Source organism: Erinaceus europaeus, chromosome 9 (genome assembly GCF_950295315.1).
Source record: "Erinaceus europaeus chromosome 9, mEriEur2.1, whole genome shotgun sequence".
In the NCBI taxonomy this organism is placed as follows: domain Eukaryota; kingdom Metazoa; phylum Chordata; class Mammalia; order Eulipotyphla; family Erinaceidae; genus Erinaceus; species Erinaceus europaeus.
The window spans coordinates 33,654,221-33,677,508 of NC_080170.1; the positions used below are offsets into that span (position 1 = coordinate 33,654,221).

Here is a 23,288-nt window from a genome sequence, read left to right on the forward strand (position 1 = left end):
AGAAAGAAACTAACTTTTCATTGCATCTCTCTTCTGAACTGCACCTCTTCTTAAAAAAAAAAAAAAACACTATTTATTAGAGACAGAAATTGAGAGGGAAGGGGTAGATAGAGAGGGAGAGAGACCTATAGCACTGCTTCACCACTCAAAGTTTCCCCCCTGCAGTTGGGGACTGGAGGCTCAAACCCAGGTCCTTGTGCGCCACCACCCGGCCTCTAATACTTTTTAAAATACTTATTAATAAACAGCCCTGAATTTGCACTCTTATCCAAGTTTTTCTTTTAAAGGTTAAACATTCACACAGACACTTTATAAAGGTACAAGGCTTAATAAAGATAAAAAAAATAACTAAAAAACCCAGACCCTGACCCCTTATTCATAAGAGATCACTGAAATAGACCACAGAATACATGGGTCTAGACTTGGTTCTGCCATCCGTGGGCTCAGTCAGGCCCTTTGTCCCTCTAGGCTTGATTACTTCCTGTGTCAAGGAAGGGGTGCTCTCAGAGATGGCTATGGTCCCTGAAGCTCTGACATCTGTTTGATGACCCCCCTGGTGCACTAGAGGAAGAGGAAGTGACAGTTCTCAGAATGGGGAGTGCAGCTTTTGTGCTTTGCATTTTCCTTGGCCGAGGTTTCAATGTGTAGATAACTTTTCCCAGGTTACCCCTTGAGAACAGTATGTTCTCTGCCAGGGAATTCTTGCCAGAAAAGAGCAGAGTACATGGAAATTTTTCTTAAGGATGTAACTGAAAGGTATTTCTTATCTAGTATATTTTCCTTGGCAGATGACTTGTATATAAAAACTAGCTGTTCCCACAGCTAAGCAATAACATTAGTATTTGGTTTTAAATTTGCAGGTTCTTGGAGTTTGAGGAGCTTTAACCTTCATAGGGAGTTAATTCTAAAACCTAATGGAAAATACCTTTAGAATCTGATTATTTTCTCCATTAAGAAGGGAAAAAAAATGTTTGGATTGCAGCCTAATGTTTTGATTACTATTTCTGTTGGGCATCACTCAGTGCAGCTTTCCTGCTCACAGTTTTTCTGTAGATGCTTCTTACTGCCTGTTTTATGGAGAAAGATATACACCCCACACTCAAAATGAAAGACTAGATAAAAACCTCAGGTTAAATGCACCGAAAGCTTTTATTACACTAAGCAAAGAACTTACATGAGAGTTCCATTTACACAACCTCAGCTCATTTATACACACATAGTTCACTGGATTGATTGAGTACATAATGAACAAACCCAAAAATGTTCCATTTCCATTACTAGTAATACTCTTGGGCAAAAGCCCAAACTTCACTATTAGGATACAGGTAATAGTAATCGAAAAGAAAACTGATATTTCACACTAACACTTGAAGACTTTGTAAGAATGTAAGTAACCATGAAATAACACATCTAGAAGTAATGTCTGAAAATTTTAAGCGGGTAGTGTATTTCTTGTAAGTCACAAAGTGATTTCTGAATGTGGACCTACTGACCAGAAAATAAGAATTCTGTAAATTAGAATCTTGTTAGAGCAGAGATGGAGGGCCACCTGTCTCCTTCCTCCTACATATTATCTCCACCCTACCAAAAAGGGGGAAAAAAAATGTGTGTGCCTTCTTACAGGAAGAATAGCGTCACAGTTTTTTCAAGTGGAGTTAGTGGTAGATTTGTGGGCTTGATACCCGGCTGTGGCAGGGCTAGCTAGACCTTCGCTTCTGAGTGTGTAAAGGACAGGCCCAGGGTATCCATGCAGTGAGCTCTCATGCATACAGTTTAGTGCACAGAATAGGGTTATAGAGTCTGGTGATTCTGTAGCATTTGTTTTTCCTCGGGCAAGTTAATTCACCCAGCCTATGCTGAATAGTTACAGCAGTTTTCACCAAGCTTATGATTCCTTCCCTTTCATGTTGATGATTCCTCAGAAATATCAGGCGCGGTACTGGAAAACCCTAGAGCTAATTAAACAACAGACATTTGCCTTTCTGGGTGTGGTACAGGCCTTACTTACAAAACTGAGTGCATGTATATTTAGTTTTAAAGCTCAAATATTTAAACTTAAGAAGTTGTGCCTACAAGCAGTTGAAAGTACAGAGCAGGTTTGAATGTAGTAAAAAAAAAAAAAAAAAAAAAAAGAACCTTTTCTCGAAGATAGAGCACATTTCCACAGCAGTGTGACCCTCCCGCTCATCATTTAGCCAGTCTCTCCAGTTCAGACTGGGGCGCTCATCCTCACGTGCCCTCTTCATGTGAGCCGACGCAGCAGTGCTAGAATCCTAACAGATAGCCTGGGTAAGTTCTACAGGGCCTGCGATAAGCTACAGTGACTATTCAAAAGGCAATGAAAGCAAACATCTAGGAACTACAGTTTTGTTAAATAACAAGTGGGACAACTCTTGCTAACATGAATGAGAAAGTAGAAAAAAAATGTGTTTGCACTTGTTCTCTAAGCAAAGACTTCTCAGTGAAGATACCGTGCTCTCTGGTATGACCTACAGTGTCACCTGTGGAATTTATTCATTTGGAAAAAAAAATAGATCTATACAGCCCTCTTTTAAGTTTTAAAATGCCTGACGGTACTGCATCTTCACCCCCACGTACCCTTCGTCGTGCAAGCATGAGGTGTACAGTGATGCAAGAACAGCCGGCTCCTGTCCAAGGTAAGGAGATAGAATGGATTGTCCTGGCTGTGAGTTTCCAGATGTGCTTGTCCGTCAGGTGCACAGTGGTAGCAACAGCAGACGCCTCAGAATCCGGGGATGCTAGAGCTTGAGCAGTTGGCTGCTAAGTGACTCAAAAGGACTGGCTGGCTAGCGACACCGTTCTGTGCCGGTACAGACCGCTGTGTTAACCATGCAGCTCCAGCAGGATTCATGCACCGCCTTAGGATCTGTAGTCCTTTTTGCTGTAGGGCTTGTTGCGCAGGATATTATCAATCTCGCTCACCACGTGGGCCGTCATCTTGGGGAGAACCTGAGAATGCAAGGTGCGCAGGGATGTGGTCAGCGGATCACTCTGTCTCACTAGGAAGCACAGTCCTGTACACGTGGATGCATTCAGAATCTAGTGGATCTAGCTCTCCACTAGTCTACAAGTCCACAGTGGGTGTCCAGTTACGGGCTAGCTGAATAAGCGAAGTGTGAAAGGAAGCTCGTGGAAATAAAGACCACCTAGGCGCAGTTCTGTCTAGGGACGTGAGCCACCTCGGCAACTAGATTTTCTAATGGCTCCATTTATAAGCAAAGTGAAAATAAATGCATCAGCGCCTGTTTTACTCCAATTATACCCAAAGACCAATATCTAGTCAACAGAGAAAATGATTGGGGATACTTTACTTTTTGTAAAAATATCTTTAAGAATTTTTAAATATGTACTTCATTTGGATAATTACTGAAATGGAGAGGGAAGGGGGAGGGAGGGAGGGAGGAAGAGAGAGAAAGAGAGAGAGACCGACCACAGCCCTGCTTCACTGCTTCTTGTGAAGTTTCCTCCTTGTAGGTAGGGATCAGGCTTGAATCCAGGTCCTATGCACTATAATGTGTGTGCTCAAGCAGGTGTGGCATCACCAACCTGCCCTTTCCATTTGTCCATCCATCTATTCATTCATCCATCCATCCATCCGTCCGTCCTTTGCTTCCTGTTTTATTTTCTTTCTCTTTTTTTTAATATGTATTGGATAGAGATGGTCAGAAATTGAGAGGGAAGGGGGTGATAGAGGAAGAGAGAGAGACACCTGCAACACTCCTTCACCACTTGCAAAGCTTTTCCCCTACAGGTGTGGGCTGGGGGCTTGAACCCAGGTCCTTGTGCATTGTAATGTGCGCTCAACCAGGTGTGCCACCACCCAGCCCCCCTTCTTTTTCTGTTTTCACTTATATTTGATAGGACAGAGGGATTGAGGAGGGTGGGGAAGTTGGATAGGGAGGGCAAAAAAAGAGACACACCTGCAGACCATCACCATTCATGAAGCTTCCCCCCTGCAGGTGGGGGCTGGGGCCTGCTTGAACCTGGATCCTTTTACACAGAATTGTGGGCTTGGCCAGTGCACCACCTTCCGGCCCTTCCTCCTCTTTAATTTTTTTTTTTTATTATTATTAAGCCTTTCTAGTCTATAACATGTACACTTAGCATGTGCCCATTTGGACTAGCTGCAATGCATAGGCCCAGTGACCACATGTCACGGAGGTGATGTCAGTGGACAGCATGGGGCCAGAGACTTAGGGGATTATGACCTGTGGTCAGAACCCTAGTAAAGGGTGGCCAGGGGCTAACAAGTATCCCTGGGGGACAGTCCAGGCAGTGGAATGGTACCGTGTTGAGTGGGCAGTGGAGGTGTACGGGTGGCAAGAAGTGGAGAAAGGGAAGTGGGTAGATAGCCAGGGAGGTCTCGGATGCCACTGAATAAAGCTGGGGTTTCATTCTGTGGGAGTTAGAGAACCCTTAGGGCTTCTCATCTTGTGGTGGTGGTGGTGGGGAGGCCGTTGGAGGGACGCTGAAAGTGGACTCAGGTGTTAGAAATAGGCCTCAGCTCCTGCCAGAGTTGTCAAGAGCCCTAACCAGGAGGGTGGTGGTGCAGCAGAAAAGGTCTTGAGGCATTCTGAGAATGGTTTCCAGGCTATTGGTGGAGATGACTGTGTTAGAAACCACAGATAAGGCTTGGAGGATGAGTTCAGAATGAGATGTCCTCGTAGGAATGCCCTGGGGGCAGTGGGTGGGCTGATTGGCTTAGTTGGGTGGGAGTTCAATGAGCTTCTTGGCCTGGCTGCTCTACTGGGAAAGGGTGAGATCACCCGGGACAAGCACTTCCTGTGAGAAGCAGGCCAGGGGCTCACGCACCCAGAGGCTGGATGCAGGCAGAGGCTCTGGCAGGAATAGACTGACCCTGTGTGGGACGTGTGAAGTGCAGCCATGATGACATAGTTCTGAGGTTTTGGCCTCACCCTTCCTCTGCTGCAGTCCCACTGGCCAGGGTGACCTTGCCTCGGCTAGAAGCCTGGGAAGCTCACTCTGGTTCATGTTCTGCTCTGAGGCTAAAAGTGGAGTTGGCTTCTCACCTACCAGCTCTGGAGCCATGGAGGATTTAAAACTAGAGTAATCTTCAAAAATGAAACTGCAGGGTGAGCCCCCAAACCAGACAGAACATGGAGAATCGGTTGGGTCCTAAAATATAGTGGGTTAGGGAGTCAGGCGGTAGCGCAGCAGGTTAATAAGCACACATGGTGCAAAGCGCGAGGACCGGCCTAAGGATTCTGGTTCGAGCCCCCAGCTCCCCACCTGCAGGGGAGTTGCTTCACAAGCAGTGAAGCAGGTCTGCAGGTGTCTTTCTCTCCCTCTCTGTCTTCCCCTCCTCTCACAATTTCTCTCTGTCCTATCCAACAACGACGACATCAATAACAAAAATAACTACAACAATAAAAAAACAAAAAACAAGGGCAAAAAAAGGGAATAAACAAATATACAGTGGGTTAGGTTAGCATGAGAAGCTTCCAAAGTCATCACACCAAAATTAGAAGACATACAAGCACATGAATAAAGCATGGAAAATGTATATATTTAGCCTTCCAAGACCTAAATTTTTTTAGAGAAGCTATATACTTCAAAACTGGACATAAAATTGTCTCATATTTTGATGCTGGCAACTGTTTCAAGATATTTTTACCTTCTATAGGCTAAACATCCTGCTCACTTCTGGGGACCTGAGGGCCCCCTGCTGGTTGGAGATGAGGTTCAGGGGGGAGTGTTGAGGGTGAGACACTTTTCTCCACTTTGTGGGCTAAAGTGGGCCCAGGCAGAGATGGGGGGCTGCCTGCAGTGTGGCTTCTTCCTCTAGCCTCTCATTCTGGTGCATGGGTCCTTGGGGGTACACTCAGCAATCAGGGCAGGATGTGCCCTTGGGGTGTGTGTGTGTGTCAAGAGGGGTAGGGATCCACAACAGCCACTACCCCACTGAGAACTCCCAGGAACAGCTGTGCCTGTGAGGCAGGAAATCCAGCTCCCTCAGCACCTTGGGTAGGAGAGGGAGTGAGAACAGGTGTCTGGCATTTGCTGTTTGGAGGCCTTGGTTCTAGAAGCTGGATTTTGAGCCCATTTCTCTTAAAAAGCAGCAAACATTCAACAGGTGTCTTCCTTGGGGGAGCTGTGATGGGTACGAGGAGGCAGACGGTTTTGTGGGGAGCAGAGGTCCTGCACACACTGGCCATGTGGCTTCATCTTCCCAGGTCTTTAAGCAAATTTTCCTGACTGGACCCAGAGCCTGCCCTGGGTTGTGACCTTATGTCTTGTAACATGTTGTGCTCAGGACAAGACACCCCTAGAGGAATGTCTAGAGAAACTCAGAGGAGGGTGCCCCCATATTCCTGGTGGACAAGCAGGGATGCCCCTCGCCCACATCCCAGTGCAGCTCACCCCCACTAAGAACAGGGAGCCTGTGTTCTGTTGTAGCAGAAGCTATGGCAGGAAGGACAGGGCAGGAGAGACGGGGTCCCTTTCCTGCTAGGTGCTCTCTGGGTGTGTGGGGAAGGGTGGGCACTTGCCTGGATGGCACCGAGGTTTTCAATGAGCTGTTCAGGAGTAGAGGATCCCAGGAGCACGGAGCTCACCCCTTCATTCCTCAGGCACCAGGCTGGGGAGAGAGAAAGCAGCATGTCTGTGGGCCCAGGCCCTGAGAAATACTGAAACCACCCACAATCACACCCAAACGTATCAAGAGAGCAACAGAGACAAAATAAATGGAGCTCTGTGGCTGGTCCCTCTCACACTCTTTCATGGGGGTCAGAGGGTGGCTCTGTGGTAGACTACAGGCCTCATGTAGATGAGGCCCTGGATTTGATTCTCAGTAAAAAAAAAACAAAACATAAAAAGTAAGTGTCTTAGGGGCCAGGCGGTGGTGCACCTGGTCAAGCACACACATTTCAGTGCACAAGGACCTGGGTTCAAGCCCCTGGTTCCCACTAGCATGCAAAAAGCCTCATGAGTGTTAAAACAGGGCTGCAGGTGTCTCTCTGTCTCTCCTCTATCACCCCTTCCCCTCTCAATTTCTGTCTCTCTCCAGTAATAAATATATATGTAATATATAGTAAATATATTTAAAAAGTTTTATGTCAATAATTAAGATCCTCCATGGGAATCTGTTCTTTTCATTGCTTCCTGAACCCCAGGAAACGACTCATCTACTTTGTGTCCCTAGAGATGTACTGTTTCTGTTGCCAGGCAGTGGTGCAGCTGGCTGGGTGCACACATTACAGTGCACAAGGACCCCGTTTCAAGCCCTGGGTCCCCACTTGCAGTGGGGAAGCTTCACAGTGAAGCAGTGTTTCGGGTGTCTCTGTCTCTTCCCCTCCCCTTCTTCCCTTTCTCTCAGATAGGACAGAGAGAAATTGAGAGAGAACATGGAGATAGAAGGAGAGAAAGAGAGACACCCATAGACCTGCTTCAGCGCTCTTGAAGCGGACCCCCTGCAGGTGGTGAGCAGGGGCTTGAACCCAGATCCTTTTGCTTGGTAATATGTGTGCTTAATCAGGTGCACTACCACCTGGCCCCCTCTCTTCTTCCTTATATCCCCTTTCCCTCTCAGTTTCTCTGTCTATCCAAAAATAAATAAATAAATAAATAAATAATAAAAATATTTTTTAAAAGACTCCTTTAAAAAGGGAGAGAGATGTATTTCTGGACATGTCATCTAAATGGGACCATGACTAGTTTGTGGGGTTCATCCATTGTTGGGCACCTGGCTATCAAGTCTGTCGCGTTCTGTTACTGTTAGGGTGTCCATCCTGTGGGTGTGGGTACAGCCTGTTGGGGGTCACTGCTCTGCTTTTGCTGCCCCACTGCCTTTGTACGGGCCACCTCCTGCACAACTAACGTCCTGTCCCTTGTGTGCACTGTCACTTGTCCCCATCCCCTTAGAACTGCCCCCTAGCAGTGCTTTTTCTAGAAACATAGCCTCGGCCCGTTTGCCTGGCAAGTTCAGTGTGTACCTGCAGTCACTGTCCTTAGCCAGCACACCTGCCGTCCAGCCTGCCGCTCGGCCACCCACCTTGCCCGGAAAATCCTCTCCACCCCCTGACATCACGCCACGCTGCCTCTCCTTCAGCCCTTGTTTCAGGCTGTCCCCTTGACCAGGGGTGTCCCTCTGGCTCTTCCCTTTTTTTTTTTTTTTTTTTTGCTAGTTATTGTTGTCGTTGTTGTTGAATAGGACAGAGAGAAATGGAATGAGGAGGGGAAGACAGAGAGGGGGAGAGAAAGATAGACACCTGCTTCACCGCCTGTGAAGCGACTCCCCTGCAGGTGGGGAGCAGGGGGCTCAAACCAGGATCCTTACGCCGGTCCTTGCGCTTTGCGCATGTGCGCTTAACCTGCTGTGCTACAGCCCAACACCCTGCCTCTTCCCTTTCTTCTTTCCCTGCTTTCTTCTTCATTTGAGTCTCCCAGGGGCTTTTCTTGACCTCCCCGCCCACCCCCTCCAGGTTACACCAGACCCCCCTGTGCCTTCTGTTATTTTATTACCCGCTGTATGAAAGTGATGACTTCTTTGCCCACCAGGCTATAAGATGCAGTTGGGACGCTCAAGACACAGGCCCAGAATGTGCACATAGTAGGTGCTTAGTCCAGGTCTGCCGAATGAATGTGGGTGTGGGTGACTGGCAGCTGTCCCCAGCCGCCTTTTCTGTCCTACTAGCTGGAGCCACTGCTGCCAAGTGATACTTACAGACAGTGTCCCTGCTCCAGCTGTTTCACATGTGAGCATGATGCTTTATAAAGGCACTGAGCTAAGTTGACTCAGGTGTTTTTTGTTTTGTTTGGGGCGTTTTTGGTTGCGTTATCTATTTTGTACTGAGAACTGGTTTTGGCCCCTGTGGAAGTTCTGTGAGTGCAAAGTTGGGAAGTGATTGCTGGTGCATTATTATCTGGGGCTGCAGGGCTGTTGGGCTGCTGGTGCCAGGGAGACATTATGCAAGTGACTTGAGCCAGTCAGCTTCTAACCAAGTGTCACCACCAGCATGTGGGGCATCCTAGCAGGTGTGTGAGGAGGGAGGCAGCCCACCTGGGGACTCCCTACACCCCATACTCCAGCTGCTGCACACTTCACCCTTCTTGCAGGTCAAAGGAAATTCACTTGCATATTATCTCCCTCTTGGTTTGAGATTTCTGTGGTTTTTAAAAACAAAAATACCTTGTTTATAAAGAAAGAAACTAAAATGACAGGCAACAAAGCCATCTGGGGTTAGAGAAGGAGGAAAGAGAAAGTGTGTTTGAACCATCCACGGGGAGGCAGAGTACTGGGAGGAGCTTCCTCTGTTAAACACTCACCAACACCCACCTGCACCTCCTGAACTCTAAGGAACTGTGTCAACAGTGTTTCTCTTTGTGCTGCGGATCCTCAGCACACCAAGGTGTGAACAAAGCTTTTTGGTGGTGGTGGGGAGGGAGTCGTTTATGTCTCAAACACACCACCATCCATAACGTCCCACCACTTAAATAAGCATCTGCTCTCTGCTTTGTATGCACAATCTTCCTTTACTCAAATGAAGAAACCAGAGATAAACATACCGCAATGGGGAATTATGAGAAAAAGAGGAAGATAATTGCAGATTCTAGAAAAAAAAAAACCCAGGGTTAAGAAATAGTAAACACTAGGATTAGTCAGATACAGTAACCTGAGAGGAAAAAATTATGAGAAAGAAGTGACTTTAGTAGTGGGTGCTGGGCAGTGGCACACCTGGTTAAGTACACATAGTACTATGTGCACAGACCCAGGTTCGAGCCCCCACTCTTCACCTGCAATGGGGATGCTTCACAAGTGGGAAAGTAGGTCTGCAAGTGTCTTTCTCTCTCCCTCTGAATAACCCCCCTCCCCTCAATTCCTCTCTGTTCTATCCAATGAAATATTAGGGAGGGAAAAAATGGCCTCCAGGAGCAGTGCTATTTGTAGTGCCTGAACTGGCCCCCAGTGATAACCGTGGAGGAAAAAAAAAAGATTTAATAGTTTATTTGACTAGGTGCTGGCACCTCTGATCTGAGTGTGAAGGCAGGTAAGTGGTAGTTGCAGTTAACAGAAAAAAGGTGGAAATGGGGCACCATTTACTGACCTATCTCACTGTTGCTCTAATTCTTTCACAAACCAAAGGGAAAAAAAAAAATCAAAGTATTTACTTAATGTGATTAACTGGGGGCTGTATAGCTTTAATGAGCACAGTAAAGACTGAGCATCAGTAAGCCATTTAGCCTGCTAACAATTTTCTGTCTAAAATACTCAATAGGTACCATAGTGTTCTTTTGTTTGTCATCTCTGGGGCTTCACTGCTCCTTGCTAACTTTTTCAGATAGAAAGAGTGAGATGGAGACAGATAGATAGAAACCTTCCTCCAGTGCAGCGGGGGCAGGGTTCATACCTGCACCAAACACATGGTGTTTAATAAAACACACGGCAAAATATAATAGTGAGGTATGACATTTTGCCAGCTCCAAAATATGGGTACAGTAGGATGCATCTTTTCTTCCTTTGGAAAGTGGAGGTAACAGCAGCGAACACCCTTCTCACGCTCGAGGGAGAGACCAGTGAGAATGCACATCTCAGAGTTGCGTTGCTCATTCAGGAGCCAAGGCACAGAGAGCTCACCGTGCGGTCCAGTCAGTGCCCCAGTAGAAGACCTGAATCTGTCCATACATGTGTCTGCCCATTTCCAGCTACTAGCAGTCACAGGTGGCTGTCAAACAACTGAGCTGTGTTTAGTCTGATTCTGAACTGTGAAGGCCCACAGTGACAAAAAGACTATAAATAGCTCAGAAACTTCATGTTTCTTATACATTGACATGCTGATATTTGGGCTATACTGGGATAGGTAGAAAGCTAGAGTTAACCTTAACTTCATCTTCCTGTTTACTTTTTTAAATAGGGCCATGGGAAAAATGAAACAATAGGGGCTGGGGAGGCAGCATTAGGTTATGCAAAAGACTTTCATGCCTGAGGCCCCAAGTTCAATCCTCTGCACCACTCACTCAGCTAGCGCACAGCAAGTGCTCTGATTAAAAAGAAAAAAATAAATAAACCTGTGTTTTACATCCTATGTCTACTAGCCAGTGCAGGCAGGTACATGAGGTTTTCTCTTGTTAGAGGTGGCCACTACTTGTCATGCACCCCACCCCCCCCCAAACCCTTAGCTTTGGCAGCCATGTGTGACTACTAATAGCTGGAAATGAGCTCTGGAGAACAGAGCCAGAGATAGCTGGCATCATACACATCAAGGATCATGCACCCAGACCCTGTGAAGATGTGTGGTTTCCCCAGATGTGTTTCTTCTTCCTCTTCCTCCTCCTCCTCCTCCTCCTCTTTCTTCTTCTCCATCTCTTTCTCCTTCTCCTTCTCCTTCACCTCCTCCTCCTCTTCCTCCTCCTCTTTCTCCTCCTTCTCTTCCTTCTCCTCCTTCTCCTCCTCATTCTCTCTCTCTTTTTTTTTTTTTTTTATGCTACCAGGGTTATTTCTGGGACTCAGTGTCTGCATTACAAGTCCACCATTTCCAGTGGCCATCTTTCTTTCTTCCTTTTTTTTTTTCCTTTCTTTTTTTCTTTTTTTAACTTGATGGGACAGACAGAAATCAGGGGAAGGGGAAATAGAGAGGGAGAGAGAAAGAGAGACACCTGCAGATCTGCTTCACCGCTCATGAAGCTTCCCTCCCTGCCGGTGGGGAGTAGGGGTTCAAACTCCGGTTCTCACACATGGTGATGTGTGTGCTTCACCGGGTGTGCCATTGCCTGGCCCCCCCAAAGATGTGTTCTTATTAAGAGTGTGTTATAAAGGAGAGGGGAAGGAAGTGAGAAAAATGATTAGCATGCAGGACATCCCAGGGAACTCTGGGAAGCTTGTATTCGATGGCATGGACTAGGAAGTCAATGCTTTTGAGGGCGTACCAGCACATCTAGTCCGCATTCTCTATTCCATTCTGTTCTATCCTTTTCCACTGGGTCCCATTCTACTCCATCCCTTTGGCTCTTTCTCAGGGGATGTGGATTAATGGTAGAACATTCTCTTTTCCTGGCGGGGGTAGATAGCATAATGGTTATACCAAGAGACTCTCATGCCCAAGGCTCCAAAGTCCCTAGTTCAATCTCCCACACCACCATCAGCCAGAAATGAGCAGTGCTCTAGTACAGGAAAAAAAAAAAAAAAAATCTACCTTGTCCTGTCTGATCAAGCTCTTCCACCTCATCATTAAAAAAATATATATTTTATTTGTTTACTGGATATAGATAGAAATTAAGAGGGAAAGGAAGAGAGAGGGAGAAAAACAGATACCAGCAGCACTGCTCCACCACCCATAAAGCTCCCCCCTGCAGGTGGGGGCCAGGGGTTTGAACCTAGGTCTTTCCCCACCATAACGTGTGCTCAACCAAGTGCGCCACCACCCGGCCCCTACCTCACTTCACATTCTCTTACCCACGGCCAGCTGAGGCAGGGTGCATCCCAGCCGCTCTGCAATGGGGGAAAGGTCTTTGAGCTTGTTTTGCTGTTTTCTTCCTTCTTCACTTACAATTCGCTCCTTCAACCACTGGTAACACTAGGGATGAAAAGAACATTTACATGGTGAAGTCAAGCAAGGGACTGGTGCCAACACCAGCAAACTCTAAGAACCTCATGGAAGGCATTCCTGAGCCTTTGCCTCCGACCTTTCTGTTTTATGATGATAAGGAAGCCTGATTGTGGCAAGACCGCGGTGACCATCATGACCTCATGCTCAGAAACATTCCTCAGTCATTGCTTCAGTGCTAATGGATTTTGACTTCACAACAGCCACTCAAATCTGTCATGTGCAAAACTTAAAGCAAATCTTTTTAATAATATATTATTGTATACAGACAGAAATCCAGAGTTAAGAGTGAGATAGAGAAGGAGAGAGAAAGAAAGACACCTGCAACATTGCTTCACCACTTGTGAAGGTTTCTCCTTGCAGATGGAGACGGGAGGCTTGAACCCGGATCTTTGAGCATGATAATATGTATGCTTTACCTGGTGCACCACTCACTGCATAGCTTCAGAACTTGCTAAAATCTTGACATAGAATCATTTATAGTTTGTTTCTTCAGTGGAAGAAATGATGCTTATTGTTGTGATAACCCAATTTTAGAATTTACTCCCCCCCCAAAAAAAAGTGTTTACAATGCACAAGGTCAATTGTGTTTCCTTCTTGTCAAGAGAATAGGGTGCCAAACTCTACGCTAAAAAAAAAATTAAAAAGAAAGCCATTATCTTACATTCTTGTCAGGACAATTTTCATCTTGAATTCACTCCATCTCATGTTTTTATAATGTGCTTTTATTGCATGTATTCTTAGCTCAAGTAAAGCAGAGTCAGTGTAACTAATAGGTACCAAGAACATTATTTTTATTGCTACTAGGGTTATCCCTGGGGTCCGTGTCAGCATGATCTCACTGCTTCTGGCGACCCCTTCTCCCCCTTTTTAAAAGGGGGTGAAAGGGAATGAGGGGGAGATAGCAACAGGCAGAAGAAGGGGAGGGATGTGCAGCACTGCTCCACCACACAGGAAGCTTCCCCTTTGCAGGTAGTGACTGGAAATTTGAACCCAGGTGTGCACATTCTACCAGGTGCTCCACTGCCTAGCTCCCATTAAAATTTGTGTCTAATCATCTCCCCAGACAGTAACTAGGATTCACCTGCATATCAGATTTCAGGCTCAGGCAAACAAACAAACAGATAAACAAAAACACTAGTATAGCTACAGGCCCTTTGAAATATAAAATATGCCTACTAGCTATCTACAAAATGGAGGAACCCCCCACCCCCCGCAATGCTTCATCTGCACTATTCCAGCCTTTAGGTCTATAATTGTCCAACACTTTGTTTGGCTTTGTATGTTAACTCTCTTTTCAAGGTTCCAGATGTGCTGGGAAATTATGCCGATGCAGTCACATCTGCCATGTTGTCCCCTCAGGCTACTGCTAGTTCCCGCGAGAGTTGGGACATTCTCGGAGTGCCTGTTCAGCCATGTTGTGCCCTCAGGGCATTGTCTATATCCCGCGATATCCGGAGTGCTTTGGTCACTTCTCCCCCCTCCCATTCTCACGAGAGTTATTATCCTATCCTGGAGTGCTATGGTTACTCCTCCCCCTTCCCATTCTCGCGAAAGCTACTCCTATAAAAACCCTTCGTTTTCCGCACCTCGTTCTCTTGCCAGCGCTTCACTCCGGTGTTCAGACGCAGGAAAGGTTACTGCGTGAGGCGGCCATTTTCACTACCTCCACGTGGCCCAACCTGCTTTTCTAGCACCCAACTCTGAGGTGCCAGCGCAAATAAAGATTTGTGTTTCCTCTTCGCTCCGGACCCCCTCTCTCTTCTCCACGGCCCATGCTCAAAAACTCAGATGCTGGCAGGATGCAACCAGACTTCCCTGGACAGACAACCCCACCAATGTGCCTTGGAGCTCCGCTTCCCTAGAGCCCTTCCCCACTAGGGAAAGAGAGAGACAGGATGGGAGTATGGATCAACCTGTCAACGCCCATATTCAGTGGGGAACCAATTATAGAAGCCACACCTTCAACCTTCTGCATCCCACAATGATCTTGGGTCCATACTCCCAGAGAGTTAAAGAGTCGGAAAGCTATCAGGGGAGGGGTTGGTATATGGAGGTCAGGTGGTGGGAACTATGTGGAGTTGTACCCCTCTAATCCTATGGTTTTGTCAATGTTTCATTTTTATAAATAAAAAATAAAAAAGAAATTAAAAATAAATAAATAAGTAAAAAAAATACAAAAAAATAAAATTTGTGTCTAGGGGCTTGTGTGGTGGTACACCAGGTCGAGCACATGTGTTAAGTGCACAAGGACCTGGTTCAAGCAGTACTGCAGGTGTTGCTCCCTCTCTCTATTGGGTTTTCAGAAAGTCATGACATTTTTCTATGGAAAAAATATATCATGTTGGGGGCCGGGCAGTAGCGCAGTGGGTTAAGCGCAGGTGGCACAAAGCGCAAGGACTGGCGTTAGGATCCTGGTTCGAGCCCCCGGCTCCCCACCTGCAGGGGAGTCGCTTCACAGGCGGTGAAGCAGGTCTGCAGGTGTCTTTCTCTCTCCTTCTCTGTCTTCTCTTCCTCTTGATTTCTCTCTGTCCTATCCAGCAACAACATCAATAACAACAACAATAACAACAACAACGGTAAACAACAAGAACAACAAAAGGGAAAAGGTGGTCTCCAGGAGCAGTGAATTTGTAGTGCTGGCACTGAGCCCCAGAAATAACCCTGGAGGATATATATATATATATACATATATATATATATATATATATCATGTTAAAGTATTGTACTCTTACTCATGAGGTCCTGAGTTCAGTCCCCAGTAGGTTATGTACCAGTGATGCCTGGTTCTTTCTCCTCCTATCTTTCTCATTAATAAATAAAGAAAATATTATACATATATATATATATTTATATATATATATACATATATATGATGACTTTTTAGACAACCTATATCTCCCCTCCCCTCTCAATTGGTCTCTGTCCAAACATAAAAAAAATAAGTGAATAAAAACTTTCCCAGATGTTTATAACCTTTTGTCTAAAGACTGAATGAATAGGTAGTGACATTAATAATGATAACTATTATTTAAAACCTATGAGAAGAGTCTGGCCTGCAGATTATGAAATGAGACTGATTTCTTCACTAGAAACCTGGTAGAGGTTCTCGCTGCCCTACTTTCCAGAGAAGCTTCTGCTCTTACTACGAAACAGGAAACAACTGTCTCTTTTGTACAAAGCTGAAACTAAGCAGCAGTACCCAAAGGTCAAGAACATTTGTGAGATCCTGTTAGTCTTGTTTCAGTGAGAATAATAAAGGCCACCTGACTGTGTGGCAATGTGGACTTGCTCCACTGCATGTACTCATGACAGTATTGCCTCCAAAGATCTCTCCCTCCCAAGGCCACAGAAAGCTCCGTGATCATCAGCCAGTCCACTCATGGGATCTCAATAGGCTTCTGGGTTTTGCTTTGTAAGTACTTAGTTACAGTGGTGTGTGTGTGTGTGTGTGTGTGGGGGGTGTGTCTGTGTCTGTGTGTATGTCTGCCTGCACGTACACTAAATGCACAATGGAATGAAGGCTACTGGACAGGAAGAAGGTGGGAGTGGAAATAAGTTATGGGGATAAAAGAAAATGTGGTAGGTTTTGTCAATGCTGATCTGGCATGAAAAAAAAAGACAGGGGTCAGGAGATACAGGGCACACAACTATCAGAGTAAGCCCCAGTGCCAGAGGGAAGCACCACAGCACCTTGGGGAGGTTCCTGGGATGGTGGAGAAGTGCTGTGGCATCTCACCCTCTCACTGTCTATCTCTGAAATAAAAAAGTGAGCCTGGGAGTAGTGGAACCATGCACGAGTGAGGCTCTGGTGCTACAAAATAAGAAAGTAAAAATAAATACAGAAAATAACTTTTTTGGTTCAAGCCCCCAGCTCCCCACCTACAGGGGAGTCGCTTCACAAGTGGTGAAGCAGGTCTGCAGGTGTCTGTCTTTCTCTCCCCCTCTCTGTCTTCCGTTCCTCTCTCCATTTCTCTCTGTCCTATCCAACAACGACAACAACAATAATAACTACAACAATAAAACAACAAGGGGAACAAAAAGGGAATAAATAAATAAAATTAAAAAAAGAGAAAAGAACTTTTCACACTGGGCTATCTGATCTTTTAAATACAGTTCAATATTTGCAAGGGACATATAATATTCACATTATTATCTCACTGATATGATAACAGCCAATGTGGAACACTCACCTTTTGTTCCATTTGGGGGAATGTGAAAGTTGCCATGTGCTGGTGTGTCTGTGTGCAGTGACAAGTCAGCTTGTGGGCTAGGGGCAGTGACCCAGGAACCGAAAGGTTTAAGTTCCTCTTCTACACCAGCACTCCTCTGAGGCCCCAGGAAAGCAGTCCTTTAATCCCTGTCTGTCTTTCTAAGGAAGCAGGGGGAAGGCAGCGGGGTAGGGGTGGCTTCTTGTTGATCTCAGCGTCTCCTGTCCTGAGCCAGTGACTGGCAGAGAAGCCAGTATGGAGGTGTGTGGAAGATTTCTGAACAACTGAGGAACAACCAGATTGGACCCCGCCCCATCAAATTACATTTTGCTGGGGTGGGGGATATGCCATTTTACAGTGCTGTGGGTCCCTCAGTCTTTCATAACTCACCCCTGTGTGTGTCTGTCTCACTCACACCCCTCTGAGTTACCACTTGAAATCTCAGCACAGTACCCACGAGACACTCAGGAGTGTGTCAGGAGGCACAACGTAGCTTTTCTCCACAGATCAGTAGGATGTTGCTTTTCCACATAAGCTATGAAGTTCTCTATTTTTTAAAAGTCTGTTTCTTGGCCACCACTCAATGCAATGAGTGTTATCTCTGTGCCCCCTCTGTGACCAGTGCTGATACTTGGATGGAAAGACTGTTAATCTTGGACTGGGGACTCCTAGCCACAGCTATAAAGTCATGGACAGAATGAGTCGTGTTCTATCTCTTGATGTTGTCTAGGATAATTTAGCTTTCAAGATTCTTTCTGTTTCAGCATCAAAGTCTCTGACTCCAGAAAGCAGCAAAGTCTTGCCTATTGAGACCAAAATCAATAGGTTACAATGCAAGAACCAGACAATGCCCTTCTGAAAAGAACCCTTGCGGGCACCATCCTTAGCTTCTCAGTGACAGCAACTCGGGAAGGTGGCCCCAGCCCTTCCTTGACCTACTTTGTATGTTTCCTTTGACAGATGGGCACATACTTTCATGATTTTTTTCTATATAAGACATTTTTTATATTTATTTATTTTGCATGTTCCATTTCTACTTAAAGTCTCTATTTAAAAGCTACACGCTTGATTTCTTGATTGAACTTTGGTGATCTTCTGTTAGGGCTCCCGGCACTCCCTCATCCACTTATTGACTATCTGTTCTATGCGTGACTTGGTGATGAGCCAAGTGAATTAGTTCAGTTTCTGTTCTAGAGTCATCCACATAGCATTTCCTAGTAACCTGAGAAAAATGGTTTTAGAGGGGGTGCCCCTCGGTGATTTTTCTCAGAAGCCAAGTTTGTAATCTTCCTTATGGAAAACACCGCACTGTGTGATATGAGCTGTTCACAATCCCGTGTCCAGTAGGCCACCATCAGGGGTCCAGTGGGCAGGTGTTTGGCCCATTTTCTCTGGACTGATGATGGTAGAGGACTTTCTTTCTGGGTTGCAGACTTTTAAGAATGGATATCCGCAACCACCAGTTTTCCTGTTTCAGGCACCAGAAAGAGCCATTTGTAGTAGAACAAACTGACTTGTGTGTGTGCAGCAAGCAAAGAGATCAAGGCGTGAGAGTGCAGGACTGTGGAGAGTCACCCTGGGTATCTCCAACTGGGAATCAATCCTAAGACTGTAAGAAGTGTTTATAGAACAATAGAAGATGTTCACATAACTCAGCTTCACAAAGTTAGGACAGACTCCTCAGAGGTGGAAACCATTAAACTCTGCTCTTGCGGATGAAGAGGGCTTCCACAAGATGATTAAAAGAAGCGTATTTTGGGGAGACAAGTGAAAGTCTGAGGCACTTAGGTGAAAAGTGAAAAAGGACATGGGGCGAGACAAGAACAGAAAATTGTGCTCAGTTTACTTAGCTCCCAAGATGATTTCTTCAAATATTTTCTGCAGGTTTTTTTTTTCTTTTATGTTTTCTTTTTTGTTTTTTTCTTTGTCACTGGACCCTACACTGTTTCTGCTGACTTTTTCAAACAGAGAGAGACATAGACAGAGGGAATGAGGGAAAGACACCACAGCATGGGATTTTTCTGCAGCGTAGTTAGAACTAGGCTGGATTTTGGGTCACATGTATGTGTGAAGAGAAGAGAATGGGAGGGGAGGGAGAACATTAATCTTCCTTCAGTGCAGTGGAGGCCAGATTTGGGTACAAGGGTGATGCAAATGGCAAAGCTCAAGTGAGCTATTTTGCCAGACCTTTTTTATCTTAAAAAAAAAATGTTTACCATCCTTCTCAAAGGTGCCTGGATATTTTCCTTTTTTCTATTCTCTCTTTCCTTCCTTTCTTTCTTGTTATTCCTCCTTCCTCCTTCCCATCCCTCCTTTCCTCCCTTCCCCCTTCCTTCCTCTCTTCCCTTTATTCTTCTCTAAGATCTTTCCCAAGTGCGCCTGCGTCAGATCAGAAAAACCCAGTCTGCTACTCAGATGGCCCAAGTCTGCAGCTCTGTGATCAGCCCCTTTCGTAAGTCGAGAGCCCTTTTGCTTACTGTTAAGGATCTTTTCAGAGATGCTGAGTAGACTTTACAACAGTCAACAACAGAAGTATTTGCGGAGTTGATTCTGAACTTAGCCACCTTGCTAGCACATCTGGGAAAGTTCTTCCCACTACTTGAGCCCAGCCACTCAAAACCTCTAAACCTAGTGTGGTTGTTCCTGCCTCTACAAACCTAGTTTGGAGGGAAACCTAACTCTTTTTGTCAGATTTCTCTATTAAGAGATCGTGGTCCTGGGTTGCTAGCTGGCCTCTTTGTGCTCAGTTCTCTGTCTGGAAAGGTCTGCCCTCTTCTAGGGATAGTCAGAGCACAGGACCTGGAAGTGCTCTGAGCTTTCCACAAAGCCTCGGAAGGATGTAAGGCAACAGGCTTAGCTACAACTGACCAGAACCATCTCTACCCACTTCTCATTGTGAGGAGGAAAGGAGATGACAAGAATACTTAGTCCAGAGCTTAGCACATAATAGGTGATCAGTAGTAAAATCACCATTTTTCTTCTTCTCCTTCATCTTCCTCATCTTCATCTTCTTCCTCTTCCCCCATCCCTCCCCCACCCTATTCCTTTTGCACTCTTAAGCATTTATTTATTTGGCCATTAATGCCTTGTGCACGTGCACTTTCACCATTCCTGGGCACACTTTGTTTCATTCTTTTAGCTTCAGTAAGAGACAGAGAGGCTGGAAACAGAACATCACCAGAACACTGACACCCCCCCCCCCATGTGCTATTGGGGGGGAGGGTCCAACCTGGGCTGGGTGCATGATGAGGCAAGCATCCTTCCAGGAGGACTATCCTCTGGGGCCCAGGTACCATTTTCAGTTCTTCCTTTCTCCATTCTCTCCTTCACTCTGATCTTGCCTTCCTCCTCCTCTGCCTCTTCCTCATCCTCTCCCTTCTTCCCTAAGATGCTTTTAGCTTTTTATTATTATTATTTGTTGACTTATTTAGACTTGGTCCAGAAAAAAAAAATCAACTTACAAGGCCATCTCACACTCACCCTTTGTGCCGAGTGAGATAAGAGGCCAGGTCAGACTTATGCCCTTGGGTTTGACTTAAATTTCAAAATGCCTATTTTTCTCTCTCCTTTGACATAATATGCAATTTGTGATTGAAATGCTATTATACACATTCTCTCTTCCTCTCTCTTTCTCTTTAACTAACAGACATGTTATTTATAAGAAGAGGTGTTTGATTAATACTCCGCAAGTTCTGTATAGAGGCAACTTTATGCCAAAGGTCCTGAACCCCTTCACGCTTCAAAGAATGGAAGCTGTAGGACTTAGCGGCCAGTGCTGTCTTTGCAAACATCTGCGTGGAGTCCTTTGAGACTTGGCTCTATGTGCTTCCTAAATGCTCCTCCCTAGCCCAGCTCCTGACTATAGCAGTGGGGGGAAAAAAAAGTCAACCAGACTTAAAAGAAAACAAACAAAAACAGCTATGATCAATTTGTGCCATTGGGATTACATTGCTGTGGCTTAAAATCGTGATTTTGGCCAAGAAAAGCAAAATAAGGTCTTCTCATTTAGAAAACAGATTTTACATTTCATTAGTTTCAAAGGGGGTATAAAATGTTTCTTTCACATAACATGAATAGCTGAGGGAAGATGGAGCCAAATCTTTCCGGGTCATTGGGTACCCCCAGTGCCCAGAGGAGAGGGGTTATCTGTGGGGTAGAATAGGAAAGGCAGACCGTGCCTTGTGGGCAGGAGCAGACTTCACCCAGGGCTCAGAGGACCCCAGCCAGGCCAAGGTCAAGACCACCTTTTGGTTGAGTCAGATGACCCAGGCTGTTCCATCTCCCTCCCTGGCTCCCATCCCTAAAGGAGAAGGAAAATACCTTCAGTGAAGCTCTGGAACTCTCAGGCACCCCGCTTCCATATTTTCCTGAGATGATTCCACAAGCAAGTGGAGACCATGTCATCGCTCCAACTCCTACAGAAAAACAAAACACTTGGACAATTGCTTGTGCACACCGGGATCTAAAGAGGAGGCGTTTCAGCAGGACTGGGCTCCTTACAGGACAAAGCTGCCTAGATAACCCAGACACTGACAGCTCATACCTTCCCATTAAGGTCGAGGCATTATAAACCATGATTCCCTTTTATAACCTAGAGAAACATGCCCTGTCAGCTATAGTGAGCTGGCCACGTAAACAAGCCTGAAAGCATGGTTTAGCTCTAACATCAGGATGTCCAAATTTCATGTCTCTTTTTGCATTCAGGGATAAAGGCTTTTCCTTGTGCAGAAGTCCATCACTTTGCTTGTCCTCAGTGCTTGAATGGTGCCTGGAACAGCAGGAACACACTAGAAGGGACAGACAGCAGTAATAACTGCTGCTGTGGCTGTTGGGTTATTTTTCCTTTTTCCTGGATGCACCTTCCCCTGTCATGTGGATCTCCCTTAGGCAGAATCGTATCACTGGAAATTACGTTTAAAAAAATTCTTTAAAGATTTACTTATTTACCTACTTATGAGGAAGAACCAGAGCACCACTGGCATACCTAGTGCAGGGGATTTAATGCAGGACCTCAAATTCAATACAGTCCTGTGCGGTATCACTGAGCTACCTCTCCCCAGCCATTGGACACTGCTGAGGTGAATACGTCCAGAAATGTGACTGATGCTTTCCTGGTATCCACAATTTTTGTTTATATGCTGTGTGTATATTTCCTCTGTGTCTTTGAAATCATTAGGTCTCCCTACACCTGGCTTGTTCTTCAACTTCCTATCTCTTAACTCAGTTCTAGGCACAGGAAAGACGATACAGACTATATAGCACAGTCATAGCTATTTGGTGACCATAGCTGTTGGGAAAGGCAGTCCCAGCCCACTCCAAAATGCATGCTTTGGCTGCAGCACACTCCCTCTGAACAATGAGTTTATTCATTGCTCTTGCTTGCCTTCATTCTGTATGCAATTTTGAAACTCCTACTGAGCACAGTTTGTCAGTTCAGCTACAAGTTACAGCTCAGCCTGTCTTCCTCCTGGAGACCACATGTGTGATTCTCCTCCTCTCTGGAGGGCCCACAATCCCATGCTAACTGGGCACTTCTCAGTGACTCTTCTGGATCACGGATTCTCCTATTGTTAAAAAGTAATCAGGAGCTTCGATTTGCAAGATTACCTATTTTATGGTAGAGCTCTGGTAGCTGAACCTCCACTTTCTCTCTCTGAAAAAGATGGTACTCAGCTTGCTCACACACTGGGGGGATCATGTTGAACTGTCTTGCCACAGAATAGGCTTCCTGGGGAGAAAGAAGATTGCAACTGAATTAGTACTGTTGAGGAAGAAGGCTTCCCTGTGACGGGCACACGTGAGGAAATTTCATTTTAGTGTAGTCAATACAAACTAGGAGACATGTCAGATGCTAAGCAATGAACAAAGTTATGACCAGCAATTTCACTAAGAGTAGGAAATCACTATTATTCTTTGGGAGGACTTGGACTGAGTAAAGTCCAGGGCAAATCAGTCAAAATGTGAATTATCAACTCTTATAAAGAAAGTATAACTGGACCATTCATAGGTTCCCAGAGAAATAAAACAGACTAACATATACAAAATATCTGTAGCTAGCAACTATTAACAGTGTGATTGTTAAATAGCCTCTTCAGTGAACACCAGGACATATCTGTTCTTATATTGGTCAGGAGATTCAGTTAACCCTCTTGCCACCAAAGAACATGCTGTAACATGATTCCTATTAAAGACAGGAGGGAGCCTTTTCTTGTACTCCAAAATGGATGGGATCCAGTTTCCATGTCCATCTCTATCATGATGGAATTAATCATAGAGCTTTTGTGCCACCAGGATGAGCAGGAAAGCTTGCCATGGATTTTGCAGATTACACGTGGCATCTGCAAAAATAATGCAGGCGCTCGGTGGTCACTTAGAAACATCATGAGATTACCATGATCTCCATGGCGCTCCACCGAGAGGTTCCCCAGTACATGGCCATGCCCTGGTTGATCACATGCGTCATGGCACGAACAATTTCTGTGGAAGGAAAGGCAGA

The 23,288-nt window shown here is 45.5% G+C and overlaps 1 protein-coding gene across 4 annotated transcripts in view; it reads right to left on the reverse strand.

The window, feature by feature from the left end:
* Positions 1-1,125: 1,125 nt before the first annotated feature.
* KCNAB1 (potassium voltage-gated channel subfamily A regulatory beta subunit 1) overlaps positions 1,126-23,288 on the reverse strand; it is a 370,921-nt gene continuing 348,758 nt past the window's right edge. For 3 of the 4 annotated variants that reach the window (XM_007521072.3, XM_007521074.3, XM_007521075.3), the window contains exons 9-14: positions 23,184-23,269; positions 22,400-22,520; positions 21,113-21,207; positions 12,431-12,551; positions 6,531-6,619; positions 1,126-2,970 (exon numbers count right to left, since the gene is read on the reverse strand). In XM_007521072.3, coding sequence (XP_007521134.1) covers positions 2,881-2,970; positions 6,531-6,619; positions 12,431-12,551; positions 21,113-21,207; positions 22,400-22,520; positions 23,184-23,269 — 602 coding nt within the window. In that variant the 3' untranslated portion in view covers positions 1,126-2,880. Of the gene's footprint in view, positions 2,971-6,530; positions 6,620-12,430; positions 12,552-16,774; positions 16,954-21,112; positions 21,208-22,399; positions 22,521-23,183; positions 23,270-23,288 lie in introns of those variants that run through there. The other variant, XR_009551559.1, reaches the window with a different exon arrangement.